At 37.4% G+C, this 24646-nt stretch overlaps 1 protein-coding gene across 2 annotated transcripts in view; it reads right to left on the reverse strand.

The window, feature by feature from the left end:
* Positions 1–4405: 4405 nt before the first annotated feature.
* Positions 4406–24646, reverse strand: part of SPACA1 (sperm acrosome associated 1) — a 208680-nt gene continuing 188439 nt past the window's right edge. For both annotated transcript variants that reach the window (XM_082473991.1, XM_082473992.1), the window contains 8 exons: positions 24265–24354; positions 21042–21940; positions 18477–18533; positions 12843–12944; positions 11981–12087; positions 10876–11011; positions 5176–5296; positions 4406–4647 (listed from right to left, as the gene is read on the reverse strand). In XM_082473991.1, the coding sequence (XP_082330117.1) occupies positions 4491–4647; positions 5176–5296; positions 10876–11011; positions 11981–12087; positions 12843–12944; positions 18477–18533; positions 21042–21267 (906 nt within the window). In that variant the 5' untranslated portion in view covers positions 21268–21940; positions 24265–24354 and the 3' untranslated portion in view covers positions 4406–4490. The remainder of the gene's footprint in view (positions 4648–5175; positions 5297–10875; positions 11012–11980; positions 12088–12842; positions 12945–18476; positions 18534–21041; positions 21941–24264; positions 24355–24646) is intronic.

Here is a 24646-nt window from a genome sequence, read left to right on the forward strand (position 1 = left end):
TGGACAGGTACAAAAAATAACCAACTAGTACACATGTCTCTAAGAACACGATTTAAATAATTGTTGCTTAATCCTAAATTTTCCTCTTAATAAGAAAAAAACTTGAATACCTATCATTTACTTAAATACACTGGGTATTTTCACAAAATGTAGAAGTTGAACATCAAAGAAAGATGCGTTCCCTTTTGCAATTTATTTCCTTTAAATGGTGAAGGGAAAAACCCTTGATATTCAACATCCTAGTTTCATTTTCAACAAGAATCAGAAAACTGTCAAAGACAAATTGTTTTCCATCACACAAATGACTTGATCACAGATAATAAAATTGCACAGACCTCAAAGCCTAAATAACCATGTGAATGGGTTCTATGTTTTTTGAGACAGATGGTGGATCACAACAGTAATGGGTTATGAATTCCAAAAAGATTGTCCTCCAGAATATAACCAAAAACGACTGGAGAAGTAGCTTTAAAATGTAGAGTGGAACAACAACAACAAAAAAGCACGTCAGTTTTCAAGAGATCAAGAAGACAGAAACAGAGAATATATGGATTATACTAGAAACACTCTGGGAAGAAAACCATTTGGAATTGAAACATTATGCCTATGTTAACTGAAGAAAATTCAAATGTGTTTCAACAGGATGAGTAATTCCATGTCATGTTCAAGATTGCAGAAAACTGCAGCCTACTATGTCTATCAACCACTTTATCGCTTGCTGCTGGCCCCGAGGCATGCCCACCAGCCCTGGTCATTGTTGTGAACTCTTAATCTTCTCTATCCAGCCCTTAGCTTCATAATATGAGAGTGAATTAGGAACTATTATGGATGAGAATTAAGGTCTGATTAATGAGATCTTGCATTTCAGTAGGACTCAAAGGAACCCAAATTAAAGTATTGACTAATTAAAGTATTTGTTACTTAATAGCATATTATAAGCATTTTCCAAGGCGTTTTTCAAAAATATGATTTTTAATGCCTAAAGTATTCCATTATATGTCTGTAACACACATTATTTATCCACTCCCCTATTCAGCATTTTCAGTTACTCCCAATTTTTTTCTATTATAAAAAAGGCTGTGATAAACAGTGACTCTCTGTCCACATCTCTTATTTTATTACAATAAATTTTAGAATCTGAAAAAAAAAAAAATGATTGTTGATGCTCACCTAGATAGGTGAGCATCAACAGTCATTGTTTGTCAAAAGGCCAATAATAAATGAATTCCAGGAAGGCATAGGCAAATGCAGTGTAGCAAAAAAATGAGGAGTGCCAATTTCAACACTGACTCCCTTGATCTGTATTCTCAGGTCACTTAGCTATATTTTTTCATATGTGTTGTAAACACACACACACACACACTATCACCAGTTCCTACATACATCTCCAGCCTCATCTCCCACCACTCTTTTCCTCTTTCTTTACACTCCAGTTCAGCTAACCCTTCTTCAGGATATGTCATGTTCCTTCCTGACTCAGAGCATTCACAACTACTGTTCCCTCTGCCTAGGCCCTCTTCCCCATTAACTAGAGTAGCTCCTATGGAGGCTTTACATCTCCTTTATTTTTTTAACTTTTATTTTATATTGGAGTATAGTTGATTAACAATGTTGTGTTAGTTTCAGGTATACAGCAAAATGATTCTGTTATACATATACATGTTATCTATTCTTTTTCAAATTCTTTTCCCATTTAGGTTATTACAGAATATTGAGTAGAGTTCCCTGTGCTATACAGTAGGTTCTTGCTATCTATTTTAAATATAGCAGTGTGTACATTTACAACTCCTTTAAATGTCATTTCCCCTACTACAGCTTCATAGAAATTTGCAGTTTTCTTTCAATTTATTCATCCCAGTTTTAGTTAATTTTAATGGCTGTCTTGGGTAATTGACCAACTCCAAGAGAAGAAGGATCTTATCTTTTCTGCTTTTTTTGCACAGACTGTATTCCTAGTGCCTAGTACAGTATCTGGCCCATGGGGTAGCCCAATGAATGTTAGTTGATTGGAAGGACAAACAAAAGACTCTCTTGGTGAGTACGGTGTTATTTGAATGCTTCACAAAATCTAGCTGCTGCATATGCAGAAACCAATGTCCTGGGGTCCAAAAGGAAGGTCTCTTTTTGGTATATAATTGCTTACATTTTTTTTACCTCCTGGATCCAGATGCAAACTTCAAGGCTTTTTTTGTGGATATTTTGGTGACCAGGAAAAGTAACAGATGTCTGGAATTTAGGAGTAGATGGGAACTAGAAGATGCCTCTGGCCTGGTCTGCCTGGAGAGGGAAGTCACTGGCCCCATTAATCTTTAGTGATGTGCAACAGAGACCCCATGGCACATGGCAGCGAGAGATCCCCTTACACACAGACCATGACCAAGTGGCAAAAGACAGAGGGTTTTCATGAGATCTGAAGTGAGTTCATGGAGACCTGGAACATATTATAATCCACTTCAATATAAGATTTGTCGATTATTTGAACTTAATGCAGTGTGGTCATAGTACTTAAGAGAGGAGCTGTGGTCTTAGGAGGATGATTTCAAGAAAGTCCATCAAGGTGGGTCTGGATGAGTGAAAGGTCTAAGTAACACCGAAAGATCTAAGAGGCAAGGTGCTACTGTTGTCAAGCTGCATTGCTGACTTGTTGTGTGTTATACATTATGAAAGACTACCTCACTGAGCCTTGACTCCTCGTAGACAGACCTATCAGAGAGTCCTGCTCAAAAGTGTGTTTCTGAGTTGGTATGGCAGGCTTTCAATTTTGTTCCACAGACCACCAATAAGTTAGGAAAATACTGCGCCTATATCCCCTTGTTGGAGAGTCACAATGTATATAACACATTGATGGGAAGTCCTGTACTGAAGAAGTCTTTGACTCATTTGACCATGAAAACTTATTTTTCAGAAAACACGTGTCACTCAGGATAGTCGTACTAAGGCTGCTGTATCAAACAGCCTCTAACCCTCAGTGGCTTAAAATAACAGTTTATTTCTCTCTCACACTACATATCCACTGTTCATTGACTGGAGGTCCTGTGCCATGTGGTCTTCCTTGTGTCAGAGCAGCCACCATCTAAACATTTCTGGGTGCTCTAGCAGAGAGAAGGGTGAGCTTTGGATGTTTTCACAGTGAAATGTTCTAGACTGAAAGTGACATTTGAAATTTGGGCTCATAACTCATTGGCCAGAAGTAGTCACATGACCATACTTAATCAGGAATAAGAAGTGGGAAGGCTTATTTTTTCCCCCCACACTTATATGGGGGAAGAAGGGGTGTCACACACACACAAAAAAATTCTTTTGAAAGATTTTATGAAAACAATTTCTCTTCACTTAAAATCTCTAGTGGAATTCCTACAACAGATAACAAAATAATTTTCCACCCAATTCTTCATTGCTTCTCTCAAATACAAATGCTGTATAACAAAAAGCATGGATAATTCCGCAACACAGCCTCTGTCTAGGCTACCAGAGGGAGGTATACCATAAATGCCCATTTACAATGACTTTTTCACAGATGTGCGGAGTTAGTGCTTTCATCAGATAAATCCCATAGTGATAGCAATGAAGTTGGCATACAGTTCATCTAAACAAAAAATTAAGTGTATTTTGTGCTACTATCATAGACTCTGAAAATTAATTTCTGATGAAGTCTACCAAATCAAATTATCTAATGTCTTATCTTGTCTGATAGTTGACCACAACTGTATCACATAATGACACAGCACAAAAAGCCAGTGATGATATCCAGATATAAGTTTTGAGATGTTATCGCCCGCATACCAAACACAATGAAGGTACTTACCAGTGGTCATGCAAAACTCCTTAATGCACTGTTCCTGTGAGAATTACAGGGCATGTTAAATTCATGTCATTTACTCAGCCATGCCCAAGTTCCTCCTCAGTTCTTCCTTATATACTTCCTATATGTGATCATAATTAAATCACTTAATACATGTAAAATGCTTTGAGCAATGCTTGGCACATAGTAGCTACTAAGTGTTGGCTGTTATCATTATTATTATTTCATGTGTTAAAAGTGATGCTTTGTATGTCACATGCCCTGCAGAGATTCTAAAGTATGGTTTGCTTTAAGCAAGTTCAATCCAGTGCTCCCAGCGGGGAGAAAGTCTAATATGCAAGGCATCTTCTATATATTTTTTTCTTGTTTGTGACAGAACAGGCAAGTCACCTCAGAAGTGATCAAAGTGATCAAAAATGTGTTTAAAAGATTTTGTGCGTGTGCCTCTAGATAAAAGCTACCAAGTGATTACTTGAAATGGTAAATGTTGAGAACAAATTTAAAACTTTTTGATAACTCCACCACAACAATGCACTGATTAAAACAGCCCCTTCATATATTGCATTACCTTCAGACTATAATAAATCACTTACAATATTGGTAAAGTATTTCACTATATATTTTATTTTTATAATAATGAATCTGATATGCCCTAATCTCCTTTGGTTTGCTATATATCATCCATACATCATTCATTCCATTCACTTAAAGCATCATCTTCATGTCCAGGTATTTCTGTTGGTGATTGGTCAAGACAGGTTGAATCTTTGTATCTCATTGAACTCAGCTCAGACTGCATCTCAGTTGTCGAAGCTTTTGCCCCCCAGAAATCTTTGACTGCCGCCCTGGAAGAAAAACATTTTTTAAATCTTTTATGAAATGAAAACTAAATAGATTTATATTTAGTTTTCTATATATAGAAGTGCCTCCTTAGTCATGATTTATTTTTAGTGTGTGGTGCACCAGCTGCATTGTGATAGTAGATGAGCCCTCAGATGTACCAGGGGGTGATACTCATGTAGGTATTAGAAATATTCTCATATAAATGAATTAGTAGGTTACAATAACCAAGTTTTAAAGTTGTGATAACTACAACTAGACAACACATATATTAATTCAATAAACTTTTTTCTTTAGCAACTACTATGTAAAATTGTAAAAATTGCATTTAAAAGCTTTCTCATGGCTGGGGATCAAGTCATGAGATTAGGTAGCTTGAACTAGGAGAGTCTCAGGAGGGATGAAGAGAGTTGGACAGTTTCAAAACCCATGTGAGAAGCATCATGGACAGGGCCTTGGATTCACAGACAGGGAGGGGCAGACAAGGAGGACATCAATCAAGGGTGATGGCTTAGTTTCAGTCCTTCACCTACCAGTTTATAATTATGAACATCAGTAGAAAGATCACGAATATACACATAATAACTCCTATGGTCAGAACAAAAACTAGGACTGCATCAGTGTCTGGTCGGCTTGATCTTTTCATCTGCAATTCTAGAGAAAAAAACACCTGATGATTATTACTACTGGAAAATAAAAGAAAATGGATATCTAAATGGAAACTTTATATTTGAAAAACAACTCTAGAAAAATACAGAAAGAATTAGTGGAAACAAAGTTATTAATGAACTTGCTCTGCGTGTTAGAAATGTCCTTTTCAAACACACAGAAAAGTTCAAAGCATTTGACAATAAACATCCCACCACCTAGACACTACCATCAACATTTTAACTATCCCTCTATCCAAACTCTTCTCAATCCAGTGATTCATCTTATTTTTTGATGCATTTCAAGATAATTTGCTGATGTCTGCACACTTCCTACAAAATTCTTCAACAGGCATATCATTAACTAGAGTTCAATATTTGTTTATATTTTTTCTTTTGAGGTAAAATTTATGAACACCAAATTGCACAATGATCTTAAATGTGCATTTATTTAGTTTTGGCAAATGCAAACAGACATATATAATTCAAACCCCTGAATATACACAGAATATTACTATACCCCCAAAGTTTCCTTGAGCCCCTCCCAGTTAATCCCTGCCCCAACCTCTAGGGACAACTACTATCCTGATTTTCTTTTCCACCATAGATTAGTTCTGCCTATTCTAGAACTTCATAGGAATGGAAACATACATTACGCATTCTTTTGTGTAAGGCTTTTTTACTCAGTATAATGTTTTGGAGATTCAACCATATTGTCGCATGTACCAATAGTTTTTTCCTTTTTTATTACTGGGTAGTATGCCTCAATTAGTTTATTCAATCTCCTACTGATGGACACCTATGCTGTTTCAGTTTGGGGTTATTATAAATAAACTATGAACATTCTCACACCAGTCATTTTGTGAACATACATTTCCATTTCTCTTGGGTAAATACTTATGAGTGGAACTGCTGGGTCATAGGGTAGAGGTATGCTTAGTTTTCCAAGAAACTGCAAGATCTTTTCCCAGACTGACTGTACTTGCTGTATATGTTTTATAAATTTTTTTCTCCCAGATTTTGGCTTGCCTATTCATTTTTCTAATGATTCCTTTTAAAGAGCTGAAGTTTTAAACATTTTAACGTTAAGTGTCAGGTGTACAGCATTATAATTTGACATCTGTATCCACTACAAAGTGATCCCCACCACGTCTAGTTACCACCCATCACCATACAGCTGCACTCCCCTCTTCATCCATTTCACCCACCCCTGAACTCCCTTCCCCTCTGGCAACCAGTAATCTGCTCTCTGTATCTATGAGTGTGTTTTTGTTTTGTTTGTTTTTTTAGATTCCACATATGAGTGAAATCTTTGTATTTGTCTTTTTCTATCTTACTTCACTTAGGATTAATACCTTCAAGGTCCATCCACACTGTTGCAAATGGCAGGATTTCATTCTTTTTTTTATGGCTGAATAGTATTCTATTGTATGTATATATACCACATCTTTATTCATTCGTCCATCAGTGGACACTTAGGTGGTTTCTATATCTTGGCTATTGTAAATAATGCTGCAGTGAACACAGAGGTGCATCTATCTTTTTGAATCAGTGTTTTTATGTTCTTTGGATAAATACCCAGAAGCGAAATAGCTGTGTCTTATGGTAGTTCTATTCTTAATTTTTTGAGGAATCTCCATACTGATTTCCATAGTAGCTGCACCAACAGTGCACAAGGGCTTCCTTTTCTCCACATCCTCTCCAACATTTGTTATTTCTTGTCCTTTTTGATAATAGCCATTCTAACAGGTGTAAGGTAATATCTCTTTGTGGTTTTGATTTGCATTTCCCTGATTAGTGATGTCAAGCATATTTTTATGTGCCTGTTGCCCATCTGTATGTCTTCTTTGGAAAAAATGTCTATTCAGATCTTCTGCCCAATTTTTAATCAGGTTGTTTGTTTTTTGTTGTTGCTGATGTTGATTAGTGTGAGTTCTTTATATATTTTGGCTATGAACCCCTCATCAGAGATATCATTTACAAATGTCTTCTCCCATTCCATAAGTTGTCTTTTCGTTTTGATGATGGTCTCCTTTGCTGTGCAGAAGCTTTTTAGTTTGATGTCGTCCCATTTGTTTATTTTTGCTTTTGTTTCCCTTGTCTTTGGAGTCAGATCTACAAAAATATCACTAAGACCTATATCAATAAGGTTACTGCCTATGTTTTTTCTAGGAATTTTATGGTTTTAAGTCTTACATTCAAGTCTTTAATCCATTTTGAGTTAATTTCTGTGTATGATGTAAGATAGTGACCTTCTTTCATTCTTTTGCATGTGGCTGTCCAGTTTTCTCAACACCATTTTTTGAAGATGAAGATTTTAATTCTGATGAAGCCTAATTTAGCAATCTTTCCTTTATGGTGATTGTTTTTGGTCATGTCTAAAAAGAAACACTTGCCTACTCCTGAATCATACAGATACTCTCTTCTGTTTCCTTTTTTAAGCTTGATGGTTTTAGCTTTTACATTTAGGACTATAATACATCTAATTTTTGTATACATTGTAAAGTAGGAATTGAAGCTCATTCTTCTTCATACGAATAGCCAAACACCACTTTTAAATCAGCATTCTCTCCCGTATCTTTCTGTTCTTCCTGAAAATAATGCTATTACGGAGACATGACCAGTCTACCATATGCATTATAACACTGCTACATTGTAAACTGATAAAAATTCAATTTATATCAAGCATTACTTACTCTGTGAATTATGTTGCTTTCTTTTGGCTCTTCCTGGTCCCTAAATCATAGACTCATAAAAGATTCATGTGGGGAAGGGCCAGAAAGATCATCTTATACAACTTTTATACAGATAAGTAAACCAACATCCAGGGAGATATAATGATTTGTGCAAGCTATGTTTTATGTATTTTAATATTTTGGTAAGTACCACTCTAACAGAATTAGTCTCATATATGGGCAATCTCAACTGCTTATTCATCTGGATTTTCTTCCTATTCTTTAAACACCATGGAGTATAATTTTCCATTTTCCTTGGTAATTCTAGAGCTATAAACTGAATTTAGTAATCTCGCTAAATAGTTCCAAGTATGATAGACAATTTATATCATATTTATATTCCAACATTGTTGAATTTTAAAAATCTTTTTATTTTTGGTAATTTTAGATTTATAGAAGCAGTGGGAGTTTTTAAGCTCAAATTTTAAAAAACCTTTTAGGATTAAAACTTGAGAAGAAGAAATGCAAAATTTCTTTCCATTTATCTACTACCCTGCAATACTAGCCAAGAGAAGGTGGAGAATGAGAGGTATAAAGATTTTGCTTCATTTCAATGGTAGTCTTCTTGCAAGGGTCCCTTCGATTACTTTTGCATCTAATAAAAAAATAGTCTGCATTTCTATTGAGATTTTCTGATGAAAAACAGGCTGAATTTCGATGCTCTCACTTTTTAGAAAAACTAAGTTTATGTTTATATTAGTTTCTTAGGGCCACCATAACAAAGTACCACTAACTAGGTGGCTTAAAAACGACAGAAATATATTGTCTCACAGTTTTGGAAGATAAACGTCTGAACAAAGGTGATGGTAAGGCCATGCTCTCTCCAATGGCTCTGGGGAAGGATCCTTCCTTTCCTCTTCCAGCTTCTGGTAGCCCCAGATGTTCCTTGGCTTGTGACAGCATAACTCCAATCTCTGTGTGTCTTCACATGGCTGTCTTCTCCCCGCGTGTCTTTGAGTCTTCACATACATTCTCCTCTCTCTCTCTCTGTGTCTCTGTGTCTAAATTTCCTTCTTCTTATAAGGACACTAGTCATATTGGATTAAAAGCCCACTCTCCTCTAGTGTGTATGATCTTGTCTTAACTGAATTAATTACATCTGCAACTACCCTATTTCCAGACACAGTCACATTCCTGAAGTTCTAGGAGTTTGGACTTGAAAGTATCTTTTCAGGGGGACATAATTCAATCAAAACCATGCCTAACTATGAAAGACAACTATTGTGGAAGTGAAAAACCTGTTATATGAGAGAATGGATGGGACATTTTCATTAATTAAACCATATTTACCCTGAAAATATTTCAATCATGCATTTGTTTCAAGCCAGTACCATATTGTGTGGACATTTATAGCCAAAATATTTGTTTGATGTCTAAAGAGCCAAGAGGGTCTGTCACAGCGGTATACCCAATTGTCCTTTTTAAAAGAAACTAATAAATACCAAAGTTTTCTGAAAACATTTTGTCTTTTAACCAGTGCATGTGCTGAGATGGCAGAGCTACCCCACCAGCCTTGGACAGCTACAGGAGAGAAAAATCAACTTTGTCTTACTTGCTGACACTGGGGTCTGTGCTCCAGCCCTTAGCTTACACATGTTGCCTTCTAACACAGGAAGAGCTAAGCACTACTAAGCCGTCCTAACAGGGACCAAGCTGTGGGGACAGTAACTGAGATTGGCCTTTGAACCCTTTAATATCCTGAACTATGACTCACTGAGATACTATTTAGTTGATGATGTTTGGTCCTTTTTGGCCTTTTATAGCACTTTATTGAAATTATCCTTTTAATAACACCTGTTATCCCAACATAGGAGTAAGGTTATTAGCTTTCACCATAAAGATGGTTTTTTTAAGGACACTGAACAACACATCAAAGAAAGTTATAGTTTATTTTTTAAAATCACCCCCAAAACACCTTAGCTTGTTTCCAGTTCAATAAAGGGTGTTATGCTTCTCTAGACTGCAGCTTAAGTTCTTTACTTGGGATTGAGAAATAGCTTCAAGAAATCCATGAACTCTCTTAAAATTATGGGTAACTTTTGGCATGTTAGTATATGTGGGTATTTTTCCGGGAAAAGCCTCCCGAGCCTTGATTGGCTTCTCAAAAGAACTTGTGACCAAACCCCTCACACACCCAAAAACACAGATGACAACAATAAAAATGGTTAAGAGCAACTCAACAAAAGGAAATAATTATTTGGCTATAGAAGACATCATAGTTTAAATTGAAAAGACATGCACATGGATCCTTTTTGCAAGGGAAGCACAGTTTCTAACATGTAAAATTATGTTCGGGTCAAGATTTGCCTTTTGTGACATATACTGAGGACTGTATTATTGTTTCATAAAAAAATGTCTTCGAATGAATAATTTTTAAAAAGATATGCTTTGACATAAGATTTCTTAATTTTATTTATTTTACTGTATCAAAACTTTTGTTAAGCATCCCTTAGAATTCTATGTATCCATTTTCACCTCTGTGATAGAAGTAAAAGTAAGAATATAATTCAAGTTAAAGGACTGTTCTTTGGATATACTTCAGGAATACACCAGTTTCCCAAAGTGAGGTACATCTGACTCTACTTTGTGGAGAAAAATAAGAATTAAGTATTACCTTGCAGAAAAGTCTAAATGGTATAAAACTAGTGGTTCCAAAATGTGATCTCTGGACCAATAGCACCTAGGAACTTGTTAGAAATGGAAATTCTTGTGCCAGCTCCACTAAAGATCTACAGAATCAGAAATTATGGGGGTTGGGCTAGTGATCTGTGTTTCAATGAGACCTCCAGGGGATTTTGATGTGCTTTGAAGTTTGAGATATAAGCAAACCAAAACATTGTTGGGTACTTACCAGTTGTTGTATAGATTGTGAATTTAATAGATGCTACTATTTCATTATTATCCAAGGTTTCACACTCAAAAGCCTTGGGGTGAGTATCCCTGTGAACCTCCAGGATTGCTGAATCATTTGCAAGTATAATGGCCTGCTATTTTAAAAGGCAAAAAAAGGTAACAACATTCTTCATGAAAACTTAAGATCAGGAAACAATTTATTTCTTGTAACAAAATAAGAGCCACTTTCTCTCAGTCTAGGACAGTAATTAATTATGCACATGTATTTTAAAGTCAGATAATCCAGATAACAAGTACCAACTTCCTGCCTGTGTGAAGCAGGGCAAGTTACTCTCTGCATCTCAGCTGCAGCTGGTCCTCCATATCCTTGGGTTCCATGTCAGTGGACTCAACCAACCATAGATTAAAAATATTCAGAAAAAAAATTCCAGAAAGTTCCAAAAAGCAAAACTTGAATTGGTTGCACAGTAGTATTTACTTGGCATTTACATTTTATTTACAACTATTTATATAGCATTTACATTGTATTATAAATAATCTAGAGATGATTTAAAGTATATGGGAGGATGTACTTATGTTATATGCAAATACTACTCCATTTTATATAAGGAACTGGGCATCCCAGTTTTGGTATCTGAAGGGGTCCTGGAATCAATCCCCTGAGCATACTGAGCAACAACTGTACTTATCTGTAAAATGGGTATAATGATGGGAATTACCTCATAGATTGTTATGTGAGTAAAAGAAACTCTAGCACTTTGTGTATGTCTGGCACTGAATAAGCCCTCTATTAATGTTAGCTACTGTTATCAGTACTGTCTGTACTATATATACAAATGAAACTCTTGCTTCCAAAATAGAACACTTTATATAAAATAGGTGTTTTTAAGTTCTGATAGTAGCTGGCCCTAAGACATATGTAAAGTCTTAGCCTCACTAAGCAATGAAAAAATTTAAATCCCAATAATAATAAAGTTGTATGATTTTAACTTCATTTTTGCAAACTGCTTTTAAAGAGAAAGTTTTCTGAGAGTCATCAAGCACTGGGAAACAAATTTTATCACTCACTAGAAAGCACCAAATTACATACATTCATTACTCACTTGGTCTGGCCTTAGAAGTCTCCAAATATATTTGAAACGGTTTGCAGGAGATGTATGAACACATGCTAGCCTAACACTTTCAAGACTTTCTGAAATTGGTTTACCCCCTGAAAAAAAGAAAAATTAAATACATATATACCAATGGGCACTGTAAACTGCTTTATACACAATACTACTTTTAAAAGTCACTTCCAACTTTAAAACCAATTGCATGCTGGAAGTTAGCAAACGTATTACTGAAAGTTTGACTGTAGAGGAGCAGAGAGGCATCAAAGGTTAAGTCGCCAAAAGAGGCAGGTAGAAAACACCATACCTGTCTGTTCCTTCAGCAGAATAAATCGTGGAGAAGAGATAGCAAGGGCAAACTACTTAGTGATCTATTAAACTCTGAGATCTACTAGTGGCTTCCAATTTACTGCTTAGGTTCAGAATACCCCTCCCGCCCCATACACGCCGTCCCTTCCAATGTTTAAAGATAATGGAATCTCAGACTAGTGAAAGGTGGTATAGAGTGGCTCTCAAGGTTCCCAATGTAGGGTTAACCAATCTACTGATAAGCTGTCATGACCAAAGTGTCAAAAGCGTTTCACTGGAGGACAGCCTCAACCACAGACCCTGAGTGCAATATGGTTCCAGTGTACTAGAGAGAATATGTTAAATTTACACATCACTGAAAAAATGTGAAGCAAAAGTAGAAAGAGTTGTAACTGTCTAGAGAAGCGGAAGCTTAAGTTTTCTTATGAATTCCTTTCAGTATATCATTTGATCACCTCCTTCCACTCACGGCAACCTGAGGTTAAGGATATTTCCCCAGAGTAAATGCTTCCCCCTCAGTCTCCCTCCAATACATAGGCCAACTCACAGCCACAATCGACTGGTCCACGACATTCTTCCACCCGTACGATACATTTGGATTCACTGCCAGGGCATCCATTTGTTAATATAACTTCTCTTATACCAACACCTTTGGTAAAAGAAATCAGCAAATGTTAAAAAAATAATAATAATAATAATAATTCCAGAGTTCCATTACTTTTCTACCTAGGTCTTTTTGAGACTTTTCTCCTAATTTCAGAAATTAAATTCCTAAATTCAGGGTAATAACATTTAGATATTTTTAGGTCCCTCATTTTGAATTATTTCATAAAACAGCATTTTCCAAAGCGAGTTACATGAAACACTAGTTCCTCTGGTTGTTACCATAAGAAAAAGGATTCCATGGTTATATACATTTGGAAATTATATATTACATTAAAATGAAAGGAACCTCTTTCCTCAGAAATTTAGGGGAACTTTTAATATGTTAGTAAATTAATGTGCTTTTATGTGGAAACTTTCATTGATCTAAGATGTAAAATTTTTACATTTTAACATCTTTGAAATCAGAATGCATCTTAGAATTGACAGCGTGTCAAGAATGGCAGCATTTTTCCTTTTTTAGAGATGCATAAAATGTGATTATCACAGCCAAGAAAGTCTTAGATTTGATGAAATACAGTAGTACACTGGATCTTCCAAATTTATTTAACCATGGAACTTTTTTTGGGGGGGTGGGGTGGGTTGAGCTTGCAGAGGAAATTACAAAAATTACATTTTAACATAAATGATGCGTTTTAATATCGAAATTGGTAAAAAATCCCTGTATTAAATACATCAGGACAGACTACTAATGACCAAATCTCCATTTCCAAAAAGATACTCTCATTAGAATTGCCACACATTTCATAGCAAGAAATCACGTCTTTACTGACTGATCTCAGATCTCCACTGAGTTTGCCCTACCATCACCAGAATTGAGGGAAATGATAAAAGCTGGTTCAGTGACGTGCTGAACATGTCCTGTGATAAATGACCTGTGATAAGACTGTGTTGTCACAGGCTAAGGAATAGTCCATCTTGATATCCTTTCTACCAGATTCCCTCTTTCAGTCCCTGCAAGATGTTAATCATAAAACCCATTCTTAAGGCAAAGGAAAGTTGAAGTCTAGAGATGGCTTATAACAGCGGTTCTCAAACTTCAGAGCGCTTGCAAAACACCTGGAGACATACTAACATGTGAATCCTGATTCAGTAAGTAGGTCTGCAGTAGGTCCTGAGGTTCTGCATTTCTAACAAGCTCTCAGTCGATGCTGATGTAGCGAGTCTGTGGACCAAACTTTGAGACACAAAGGAGAGTACTCCATATAAGATAAAGAGAAGGAAGGTTGGAGGGGGAAAGGTCTCTTTTGATTAAGAGATGCTTAAGAATGGGTGCAGAGGGGCTTCCTTTGGTGGCGCAGTGGTTGAGAATCTGCCTGCCAATGCAGGGGACACGGGTTCGAGCGCTGGTCTGGGAGGATCCCACATGCCGCGGAGCAACTGGGCCCGTGAGCCACAATTACTGAGCCTGCGCGTCTGGAGCCTGTGCTCCGCAACAAGAGAGGCCGCGATAGTGAGAGGCCCGCGCACCGCGATGAAGAGTGGCCCCCGCTTGCCGCAACTGGAGAGGGCCCTCGCACAGAAACGAAGACCCAACGCAGCCAAAAATAAATAAATAAATAAAATTAAAAAAAAAAAAAAAAAGAGTCAATTTGTATAAAAAAAAAAAAAAAAAAAAAAAAAAAAAAAAAAAAAGAATGGGTGCAGAATGGCTCCCCTTGAATTTATGAATGGTACTTCTCTATAGAGGCATAGTCTTATTCTGAAATGCATATTTTCCAAGCAGGTATTTTATGCATTTATTTATTTAGCCAGATACAGTTTATCGCAATGATGTGTGTAGATGTGAGATTTTCTGTAAGTCCATACTTAAAAATCTGCCTGTGTATTCCAAGAAAAGAAAACTTTTTGACTACTAAAATATTGTTTTGGGGGTTCAACAGAATTTTCACGAAAGCATTTTTTCCTTTAAATAGTTGTTATAAATTGAAAAGATATCTTAATACTTAAAATTATAGATGTGAAATATTGCCTTTTATGGTTTATTTTCTTTTTAGAACTTATCACCATCTGACATATTACATGTTTTGCATATTATTGGGTGGGCCAAAAGGGTCATTTGATCTTTTCCATAAGATGGCTCTAGTAGCACTTAGTTGTCTTTAACTTCATTTGAAACAATTTTGTTAGATAGTATGTGACAGCTGTCATATCAGTGTGCATTTAAAAAAAGACTTATCAAAATTGGTGAATTTTTGTGTAGCCATTTTAATATTGAAGATGGAAGAAAAAAAGCAACATTTTTGGCATATTATGCTTTATTATTTCAAGAAAGGTAAAACTGCAACTGAAACACACAAAAAGATTTGTGCAGTGTATGGAGAAGGTACTGTGACCGACTGAACATGTCAAAAGTGGTTTGTGAAGTTTCGTGCCGGAGATTTCTCACTGGACGATGCTCCACGGTCAGGTAGACCAGTTGAAGTTGACAGCAATCAAATCGAAACAGTAATTGAGAAGAATTAGTGTTATACCATGCAGGAGATAGCCGACATACTCAAAAATATCCAAATCAAGCGCTGAAAATCATTGGCACCAGTTTGGTTATGTGAATCGCTTTGATGTTTGGGTTCCAGGTAAGTTAAGCAAAAAAAACCTTCTTGACCATACTGAAAAGTAATGAAAACATTTGTTTAAAGAAAACGTTCCATTTTTAAAACAAATTGTGACAGGCAGTGAAAAGTGGACATTGCAACCATGTGGAACGGAAGAGGCTGTGGGGCAAGCAAAATGAACCACCACCAACCACACCAAAGGCTGGTCTTCATCCAAAGAAGGTGATGTTGTGTATACGGTGGGGTTGGAAGGGAGCCCTCTATTATGAGCTCCTTTGGGAAAACCAAACGATTAATTCCAACAAGTACTGCTCCCAATTAGAACAACCGAAAGTGGCACTCGACGAAGTGTCCAGAATGAGTCAACAGAAAATGCATAATCTTCCAGCAGGATAACACAAGACTGCGTGCTTCTTTGATGACCAGGCAAAAACTGTTACAATTTGGCTGGGAAGCTCTGATTCATCCATCATATTCACCAGACGTTGCACCTACAGATTTCCATTTATTTCGGTCTTTACAAAAGTCTCTTAATGGAAAAAATTTCAATTCCCTGGAACACTGTAAAAGGCACCTGGAACAGTTCTTTACTCAAAAAGATAAAAAGTTTGGGGAAGATGGAATTATGAAGTTGCCTGAAAAATGGCAGAAGGTATTGGAGCAAAAGGGTGAATACGTTGTTCGATAAAGTTCTTGGTGAAAATGAAAAATGTGCCTTTTATTTTTACTTAAAAAACCGAAGGCACTGGGGCTTCCCTGGTGGCGCAGTGGTTGAGAATCTGCCTGCCAATGCGGGGGACACGGGTTAGAGCCCTGGTCTGGGAGGATCCCACATGCCACGGAACGACTAGGCCCGTGAGCCACAATTACTGAGCCTGCGCGTCTGGAGCCTGTGCTCCACAACAAGAGAGGCCCGCGCACCACAATGAAGAGTGGCCCCCACTTGCCGCAACTAGAGAAAGCCCTCGCAAAGAAACGAAGACCCAACACAGCCATTAATTAATTAATTAATTTTTTTAAAAAACCCAAAAAAAAAAAAAGAAGGCACTTTTAATCTCTTTGCCCCTACCAAAAAATATGTTCTTTGAAGGCAGAGAGTTTCCACTTCTTTGTTCACTGCTTTATTCCTAGCACTTATAACAATACCTGAAACGTAGTAGGCAAAAATAAAAAAACAGAAAACAAAAAAAATTGCTGAATAAACAAATATAATATATAATTTCTGAAGCACATCTTTTTTAAAAAATTTATTTATTTATTTTATTTTTGGCTGCTTTGGGTCTTTGTTGCTCCGCGTGGGCCCTCTCTAGTTGTGGCGAGCGAGGGCCACTCCTCACCGTGGCACAGGGGCCTCTCACTGCAGTGGCCTCTCCCATTGCGAAGCATGGGCTCCAGGCACGCGGGCTTCAGTAATTGTGGCACGTGGGCTCAGCAGTTGTGGCTCACGGGCTCCAGAGTGCAGGCTCAGCAGTTGTGGCGCACGGGCTTAGTTGCTCCGTGGCACGTGGGATCCTCCCGGACCAGGGCTCGAACTCGTGTCCCCTGCATTGGCAGGCGGATTCTTAACCACTGCGCCACCAGGGAAGTCCCTGAAGCACATCTTTAAATAATAGAGTAGGACAGTATCAATTACTAGAAGTGTCATAAAAATAATTCTCTACCTGTGAAAATTTCTCAAGTAAGCAGCCAGAAGATGTAATTTGCAAATGAATAAACACAGGTTTATTACACAGAATTCCTCTAATTTTCTGACGCTGACACACTAAGAAGTTAAAGTAAAAAACAGGTTTCAAACTATCTCAAGATACAGAAAGTACAATAATGGCTGAAAGGGGCTGGGGCGAGTGGGGAATTATTGTTGAATTGGTGCGGAGGTTTCAGTTTGGGATGATGAAAAAGTTCTGGGGTGAATCGTGGTAATGATTGCATGACAATGTGAATGTGCTTAATTTCACTAAATTGTACATTTAAAAAATTGTTAAAGTAGTAAATTTTATGTTAGATCTATTTTAACATCATTTAAAAAATGCTATCTCAAAAACAATTCAGGCACAATTTTTGACCAAAAAATAAAAAACGTACATATTGTTCTGATCCATATCTGCATGGACTTTCTGTCTTCTTATCCTCTGCTTTTTGTCCTTCCCTCCTGTCACTGTCTTTTTTCCAAGGCAGGTTCTATTTAGAATAAACTTAATTTCATTGTGAATTATCTACTGTCTTCTTAGCACACTAGTCTATAGTGGTTCTCAAAAGATGGTCTTTTAAAAAACAGCATCATTTTTGAACTTGTTTAGAAATACAAATTCTTAGACCCCTTCAAAGGCCTAGTGAGTTAGAAATTTTGAAGTAGGCCTAGCAATCCATGTTTTAACAAGCCCTTCAGGCACCTAGGGTGAACACTTAAGTTTGAGAAACACTGGTCTATTATAGCATGAGTAGTCTTAATCCCACCCCCATGTAAGAGATTTTTATGTCCAATTTCTATTCAAGGAATGATCAAAATAAGTCATAGTCTTTGAATATTATTTTCCCCACAAAGCCAATACCTCTTTTCTCTAAGACATGACATATAAATTGGGAAAATGTATTATTTAGAATAGATTATTACAAATAAAGTAAATTTCTTGATAGATTTGCCAGCACAGTATGTGGAAGACATCTGTGAGATGCATCAGAAGATCTTTCATCTTCTGAACATCTGTGAGATAAAGTTTTACTTTGGTGAAAGCAGTTTATGTGCCCCTCCCCCCAAAAAATATACATATAGGGAGTTGGCTTAAAGTAAGACTTAGAGGTTATGAACTGAAAATATCCTACCTTGTAAAGCAATCAGTTTGAGTTTTGTGTGTAAATCATAGATAATAGAAATAGAAATCAGTGAGAGATGAATGAGAGTACACATTGTTTTTACCCCCCCCCCGCCTCAATACAATGTTATTTATCTGCTCTATGCTACTTACCACATGTAACGGTGCACATCCCAAATTCTACTTCTTTCACTACTGTCCTATTTGAAACTAAACATAAATGCAAAAATATATTATTTAATCATAGGAAAACTTTTCTAAGTGAAGAACTCTTACTTGGGGATGGAGGATACAAGCACTTATCATATGGAAAGCAGACATTTTTAAAGTTTTATTAAATCAGAAAGGCAATGTCATTCCTAGTACATCTTCTATTACTGTTTAAATCAAAAGAAAACTAAACCTTTGAAGAATTAAATTAGGAAATAACTTACAAAGATTTATATTTAAACCTTGTACATAATTTAAAAATACTGTTTTTCATCAGTGTAATACATGGTGAGTTAAAGTTATATAGGAGGTCAGAAAAACACAAAAAAGCCTGCCAATTATAGGGCCCAATTTTTTCTATTCTCTGTTTTCCAAAAAAATTTGAGTGAGTTATTTCTACCCGAAAAGAAGTAGTTATGCAAAGTGTTCATTAAAATTATGTTATAGATTGGTTCTACTCATTCTCAGGTTAAGATGGTAAATTATTCCTAAGAATTTATTTCGACACTTTATTTAGCAGGATAATCTAGGAATATATAAGTATTCGAGTAGCTAAATATTGTTGGTTTTAAATCTCATGTTTCTCTTTTTCTAATTGTTCTGAAATTTGACATGAATTCCACTAGCTGTAGTATATAATCAATTCTTCATAACTCAGATTAGGACTAGAAGCTCAATAAAAATAAATATTAAATGAGGTACTAGAAGGTAATTTTTAAAAGGCATTATGTCTTGAGGCAACAATATTACATGGGAATATGCATCAAAACTGGAGTCCAAATTGCTACTCTACCACTAATTAGCTATTCTGAGTTTGGGCAAATTCCTTCAACTGTGTCAGGCCTATTTAACCCCTCTGCAAAATTTGGAAAGGAGAACTTATCTGATTATTATAAGAATTAAACATGATAACGTGCATGCAAGCATTCTGTAACTTGTTTAGCCCTACAAGCATGCTGAAGATAGCATAACCTCATTCACACTTCATTCATTTTGTACTTATTAATTTCATATAATTCTAAGATTTTTTCCTATTTTGATTATTGTAATTTTTCATAAACACTTCTATACTTATAAGCACCAAATACAGTGCCTTGAATATACAGCAAGCAAATATACAATTGATGTATATATAAGTAAATCAATATTGACTTTGTGAAATCATTTGGACTATGACTGATCAATTCTGAATTGACATTTTTGCTTGAAATGCTTGGATACCTTCTGCTGGTACATTATGAAACACAAATTTGAATCTAAGGCATTATAACTCCATCACCTGGGTTTAGCCTAAACTCTAGCATTTACAGCTAGAACTATCCCTTGACCAGTTTGAATTGTTAATTACTTTTAAAACTAGAGAGAAGCAATAGCTACTACGCTTTAGAACATGTTCTTTTCTACCCTAGTCCTCTTTTTCATATTTCCAAAGTCAAGGACTTCTCCAAGCTCTCTGAAATGTAATGTTATCAAGGCAGTACAAACCTCAATTCCACCATTAACATCAGATAGTCAATTTCTTTATGTCGCTGAGGGTCACTATCCGTCATCAGGAAATAAAAGAATGGCTAATAAATACAGCACCTACTTTGTACGTATAGGAGACATAAGACTGCCAAGGATATTTAAAAGAATCTCAGCTGGGTCATTTATGGAGGGAAGGGAAGTATTCTCCTTTAGATGGCTGCAAACCTGCAACTGACCTTTTACCTACAAGCACGTGAGTTACTAATCAATGTAACATGTACCACAGCTTGTCAAGTTTTATTGCTTAGTGAGCCAGGAGAATAAGGCAAATTTATGTATCAAACACAGGCTCAGTCTTCGTTGGTTAACATGTATTATTATATCATCTAACAAAGCCTCTAGTTGGATCCCTTTATTGGTGTTTTCTACTGCCACCGTTCCTTTGTGACTCAAAGTTGAACTTACAAATAAAACACTATCACACTGCAGAGGGGCTCGAGGGTGGAGGCTGCATGAAGCTGACACGGGGCTTCCGGGGAATTCTGTCAGCATCTTGGTCTATCTAGACGTGGCACCGTGAGGAGAATTCGGAACTCCCTTGAGTTCTAACCCACAGTGCAAATGTGAAAAGGAGGAAGACCTCAGGCAATTTGGAACTTCAAGAAAAAAAAAAAAAAAAAACTGCAATGGAAAGGAAAAAACATAACTGCAAGGGGAATGAAAATCGGTCCCCGTGGTGGGAAGCTACTCTCTGATGCTTAAAAAAATAAGCATCTATTCCCTTGTTCAGAGCAATATTTAGCAGTATTTCTGTAGCAATTTCTATACATGTGCTCGTTTATCTTGCTCTGGTCTTGGAGAATTAGCACATCTTTTTTTTAAGGCCATGAGGTGTGCGATAATGTATAAATTTGGGGTTGGTTTTGAGAGCGAGCTCTACAGATGTTAACTTGGATAGTTCTCATCGTCCTCAAAGAGCAGGGAAGGCTTGACCCTCAAGGGGTGCCTGCGGGTCCCCGCCACGGAGACTCCCACACTCACCATCCTCCTCGGCCTCAGCCTGGGGCTCGTTCTCGGCCTCGCTGTCGTTTTCAGCCTCCTCCTCGACCTCGTTCTCGCCCTCGTCCTCGCCCTCGCCCTCGTTGGCCAAGTTGGGATCCTGGACCGCGGTGATGTTGATCCCGTACGTTGACTGGAGGCCCGCCAGGAGCAGCCAGCCGACTGTCAGCAGCAGCCCGGCGGAGCAGCCTGCGCCCCCGGGGCTCATGGTTCTCGGCCCGGACGGCTGCCCAAGGTGCAGTCGCAGCCGCCCGCTCCCGAGCAGAGGTGCTTCGAAGAGAGGAGCCGCCCGACTCCGAACGCCCACACCGTGCGCCGGCAACCACTGACGCGTCACGGAACGTCACCATCGCGCTGGGCCCACGGAACGCGCGTAGGCCTGACCGCAAGCAAGGCGTCCCGCAGGCCACTTCCGACGGCGCTCGGGCCCGCCCCGCCCCTTCCGGCGTTCTAGGCCAACCCGGCACGCTGGGGGGGCCACGCCTTCGCACTTCCTCATTAGGCGAGCAGCCAGCCAACTGCTGTCGGTGGCAGTTTTCCCTGACCCTGCTTTCTGCTAAAAGGTGCTCGTCCTTCCTGCGTTTACGCCTCTCCAAACCAGACTCCCTAGACCTTCAAGCACTCTCTATATGACTTGGCTTCAAATTACTTATGCACAATAGCCAACTCGGCGTGTATCAAGAATGATTCATCACGGCCTTAAGTAGGTTGCCCCAAACTTGATCTGTATCTGCAGGTGAGGCTTGATTTGTAGAGGATATAGGGGGTGCACTTTCTCTCTTTGATCTGAACACTATTGCTGATGCAGGTCAAGCATGTACTCACGTTTTAAGACTTTGTGCAGTGCCGTCATCTCCAGCTCCGCGTGGGGCTTCGTTGAGCTAGAATGCGAGGTGGAGGGAAAGGAAAGGAGAGGGGAAGATGCAACTACTGTCAGACTAGTTCTTCTCCTTTCTCTATTTGGATAGCTGATGTTTTTGGAACCAAATATCGGACTTAACCTTTGTCCCTTGTGAATGTCTATCTTCGTGCTTTTGGCCTATTTTTTAAAGTCTCATTGAGATTCTTCTGAAATCTGATTCTGTTGCCTTAATATATTAGATATTTCTCCCAAGTTTGATTTGGAAAATGTTTCCTTCAGATCACTAACAAAAATGTTTAAAAGGGCAACAGGCCAAGAATAGAGCACTAAGAAGTCAGTCTCTGACAATGATCCACTAATGCACACGTTGATTTAACCCAAGAATCAATTCTTTTCCTAAAAAAGAGTCCTGTCTTTTATTAAGGTTGAATCAGACTGGAAGCAAGAATACCTTGGCATTCCCACTTGAATCAGTAGAAAATATTAGAGGTAAGTGTAACTCCCCACTGCCCTTTTGATGGTACTTAGTATCACTGTGTCCAATTTTGTCATAGAAAGAAATGAAATTCAGTTAGGTTCCTTCAATTAATGATGTTAATTTCAAGAGGTCAGCTCTAATTAATTAAAATTTCTTGAAGAATAGACTCATAGGCTTTTTGAGTCAAAGGAAGCTTAGAAATAATCTAACACTCCAAGTTCCTCATTTTTAGGTGAAGAGATTAAGAACTGGAGAGACAGGGGGGTGGGGGGGGGTGATGAATTGTGCAATTGGGATTGACATGTATACACTGATGTGTATAAAATTGATGATGAATAAGAACCTGCTGTATAAAAACATAAAATAAAAAAAAGAACTGGAGAGATTAAATGACTCACCCAAGATCATCCAGAAAATTATCTGTAGTGCAGGGCCTCACAACCACATTTCCTGAATGCTCATTCAATGCTTAGTGTTTCATATAATTTAAAATTAACAGTGAAGAAGCAGTCAGTGGGTAGTCAAGAGTTAAAGGACCGAAAACAAATTAGGGTTAAAATTTTTTTATCTTGTTATTCCACATTTGATTTGATCTAATAGCTATAATGTGGTATTAAGAAAATATTGATGAATAGATGGTTTGATGGATTTCTGTCTCAGATTTGAAACAAAGCTCATTTGGCTATGTTTCTATATAATATTATCCCCTACCTTGAGGTTTAATGTCTAAATTCTTATGATACATGGGCTGAAGAGTAATCTACTACAGAGTGAACTTCAGGCATAAACTGGCTTTTGGAACATATGTACATCCAGCCTCAGCAGACTAACAGCTAAGCAAGTAACTGAGAAACTTATTAGGAGGGTCTTCAGAGCCACTTATTTGTAGCAAAAGTAGATTACTTGAAACAAAAATGAAATTTTTATTTGAATTTTTCTTTCAAAAATGCTTTTAGTTTTAAAAATAGTGAGAAAAGAACTGCTAAGAATGGTCAATATTAAAGTTCAAATTGGTATTGGTAAGGAGGCCATAATAATATTTTATATCAACTAAAATACCATAAAATATTATAGCAACTCACAAGATTGTGAGGGAAATTAAAATGAGAAATTAAGAGATGATCTTGAGACACAAAGATGTTTGTTTCATGGCCAAATGAGTCCAAATTTTTTCTTTTTTAAATGCTAAGAAAAATAAGTCACCCATTATGCTTTCAAACACAAACTTGAAAAAGAAAATCTGTAGTATTTCATGGCAACATTGTTGAATTCTTCATATTTAGGACACATCTTTTTCCTGAAGATGGTCTCTTTTGGTATCCTCTTTCCTGAAGAGGAAGTCCTATGAACTCTAAGGTAAATGATTTAATTCAAAGAACCATTAATGACTAAATAAACAGCTCCAAAGAGAATCTGGATGGAAATTAAGGGCCTCAAAGAGGAGCTGAAAGAGTTTACTCTTAAATAAAGAATATTCAAATAATATCTGTAATAGCAGCAATACTAGTCCCATAAAATATTGTGTTCCTCACATAAGTTATAAGAAAAGTATCTGTCCTCAACAAACTTATAGTACTTCTAGTTGAAGCATAAATAAGTGAAACAAACATTAAGGGCAGAGTATCAAGAAGGGTTGACCCTACTCTGACCTTACATGTACCAAGGACCAGGAATTACAACCTCAATCCCTGATTTGTACCTCTGACCTCCTTGCCTCAGTTCACTCAGCTCTCCTCACCCTGCCTGGCAGTAAGCATCTCCAACTCCAACTCCGGTTTCCAAGGAGTAAGGATTTCAGCAATTCTTCTGTGACTCCTCTGCCCACTCCACCCCAAAGTATCTCACCTAGGTTGGTCTGAACTTACCCTTCCTGAACTTCCTTTGTGTGAGCATACTTGGCATGTCTGGAGGCAGTAAAATCATTCCTTTATCCAGTCTCCACACCATCTCATGCTCTGAAAAGAAAGACCAATTTGAAGATTTGTGATATAAACACAAGATTGAAAAGCCCTGAATAGAGGATCACCATAAAAAAGAAAAAAGAAATGAATGAGAGAAATTACAAAGGAAGGATTAACAAAATGGAGTGACTAGATACCTAAGCAGATGGGGGAGAGGAACAAGTAAAGGGAGTTAAGGAAAGTCAGTAGATGTTTTGTTCAAATAGGTTAAGTTGGAGATCAAAAGGTTAAGGTTGAAATTAAGTTGGAGGTATCAAAAAAAGTCAAGTGGAAATGTCCAGTGACA

The sequence above is a fragment of the Balaenoptera physalus genome (assembly GCF_965194825.1).
Source record: "Balaenoptera physalus genome assembly, chromosome: 9".
Classification (NCBI taxonomy): Eukaryota; Metazoa; Chordata; class Mammalia; order Artiodactyla; family Balaenopteridae; genus Balaenoptera; species Balaenoptera physalus.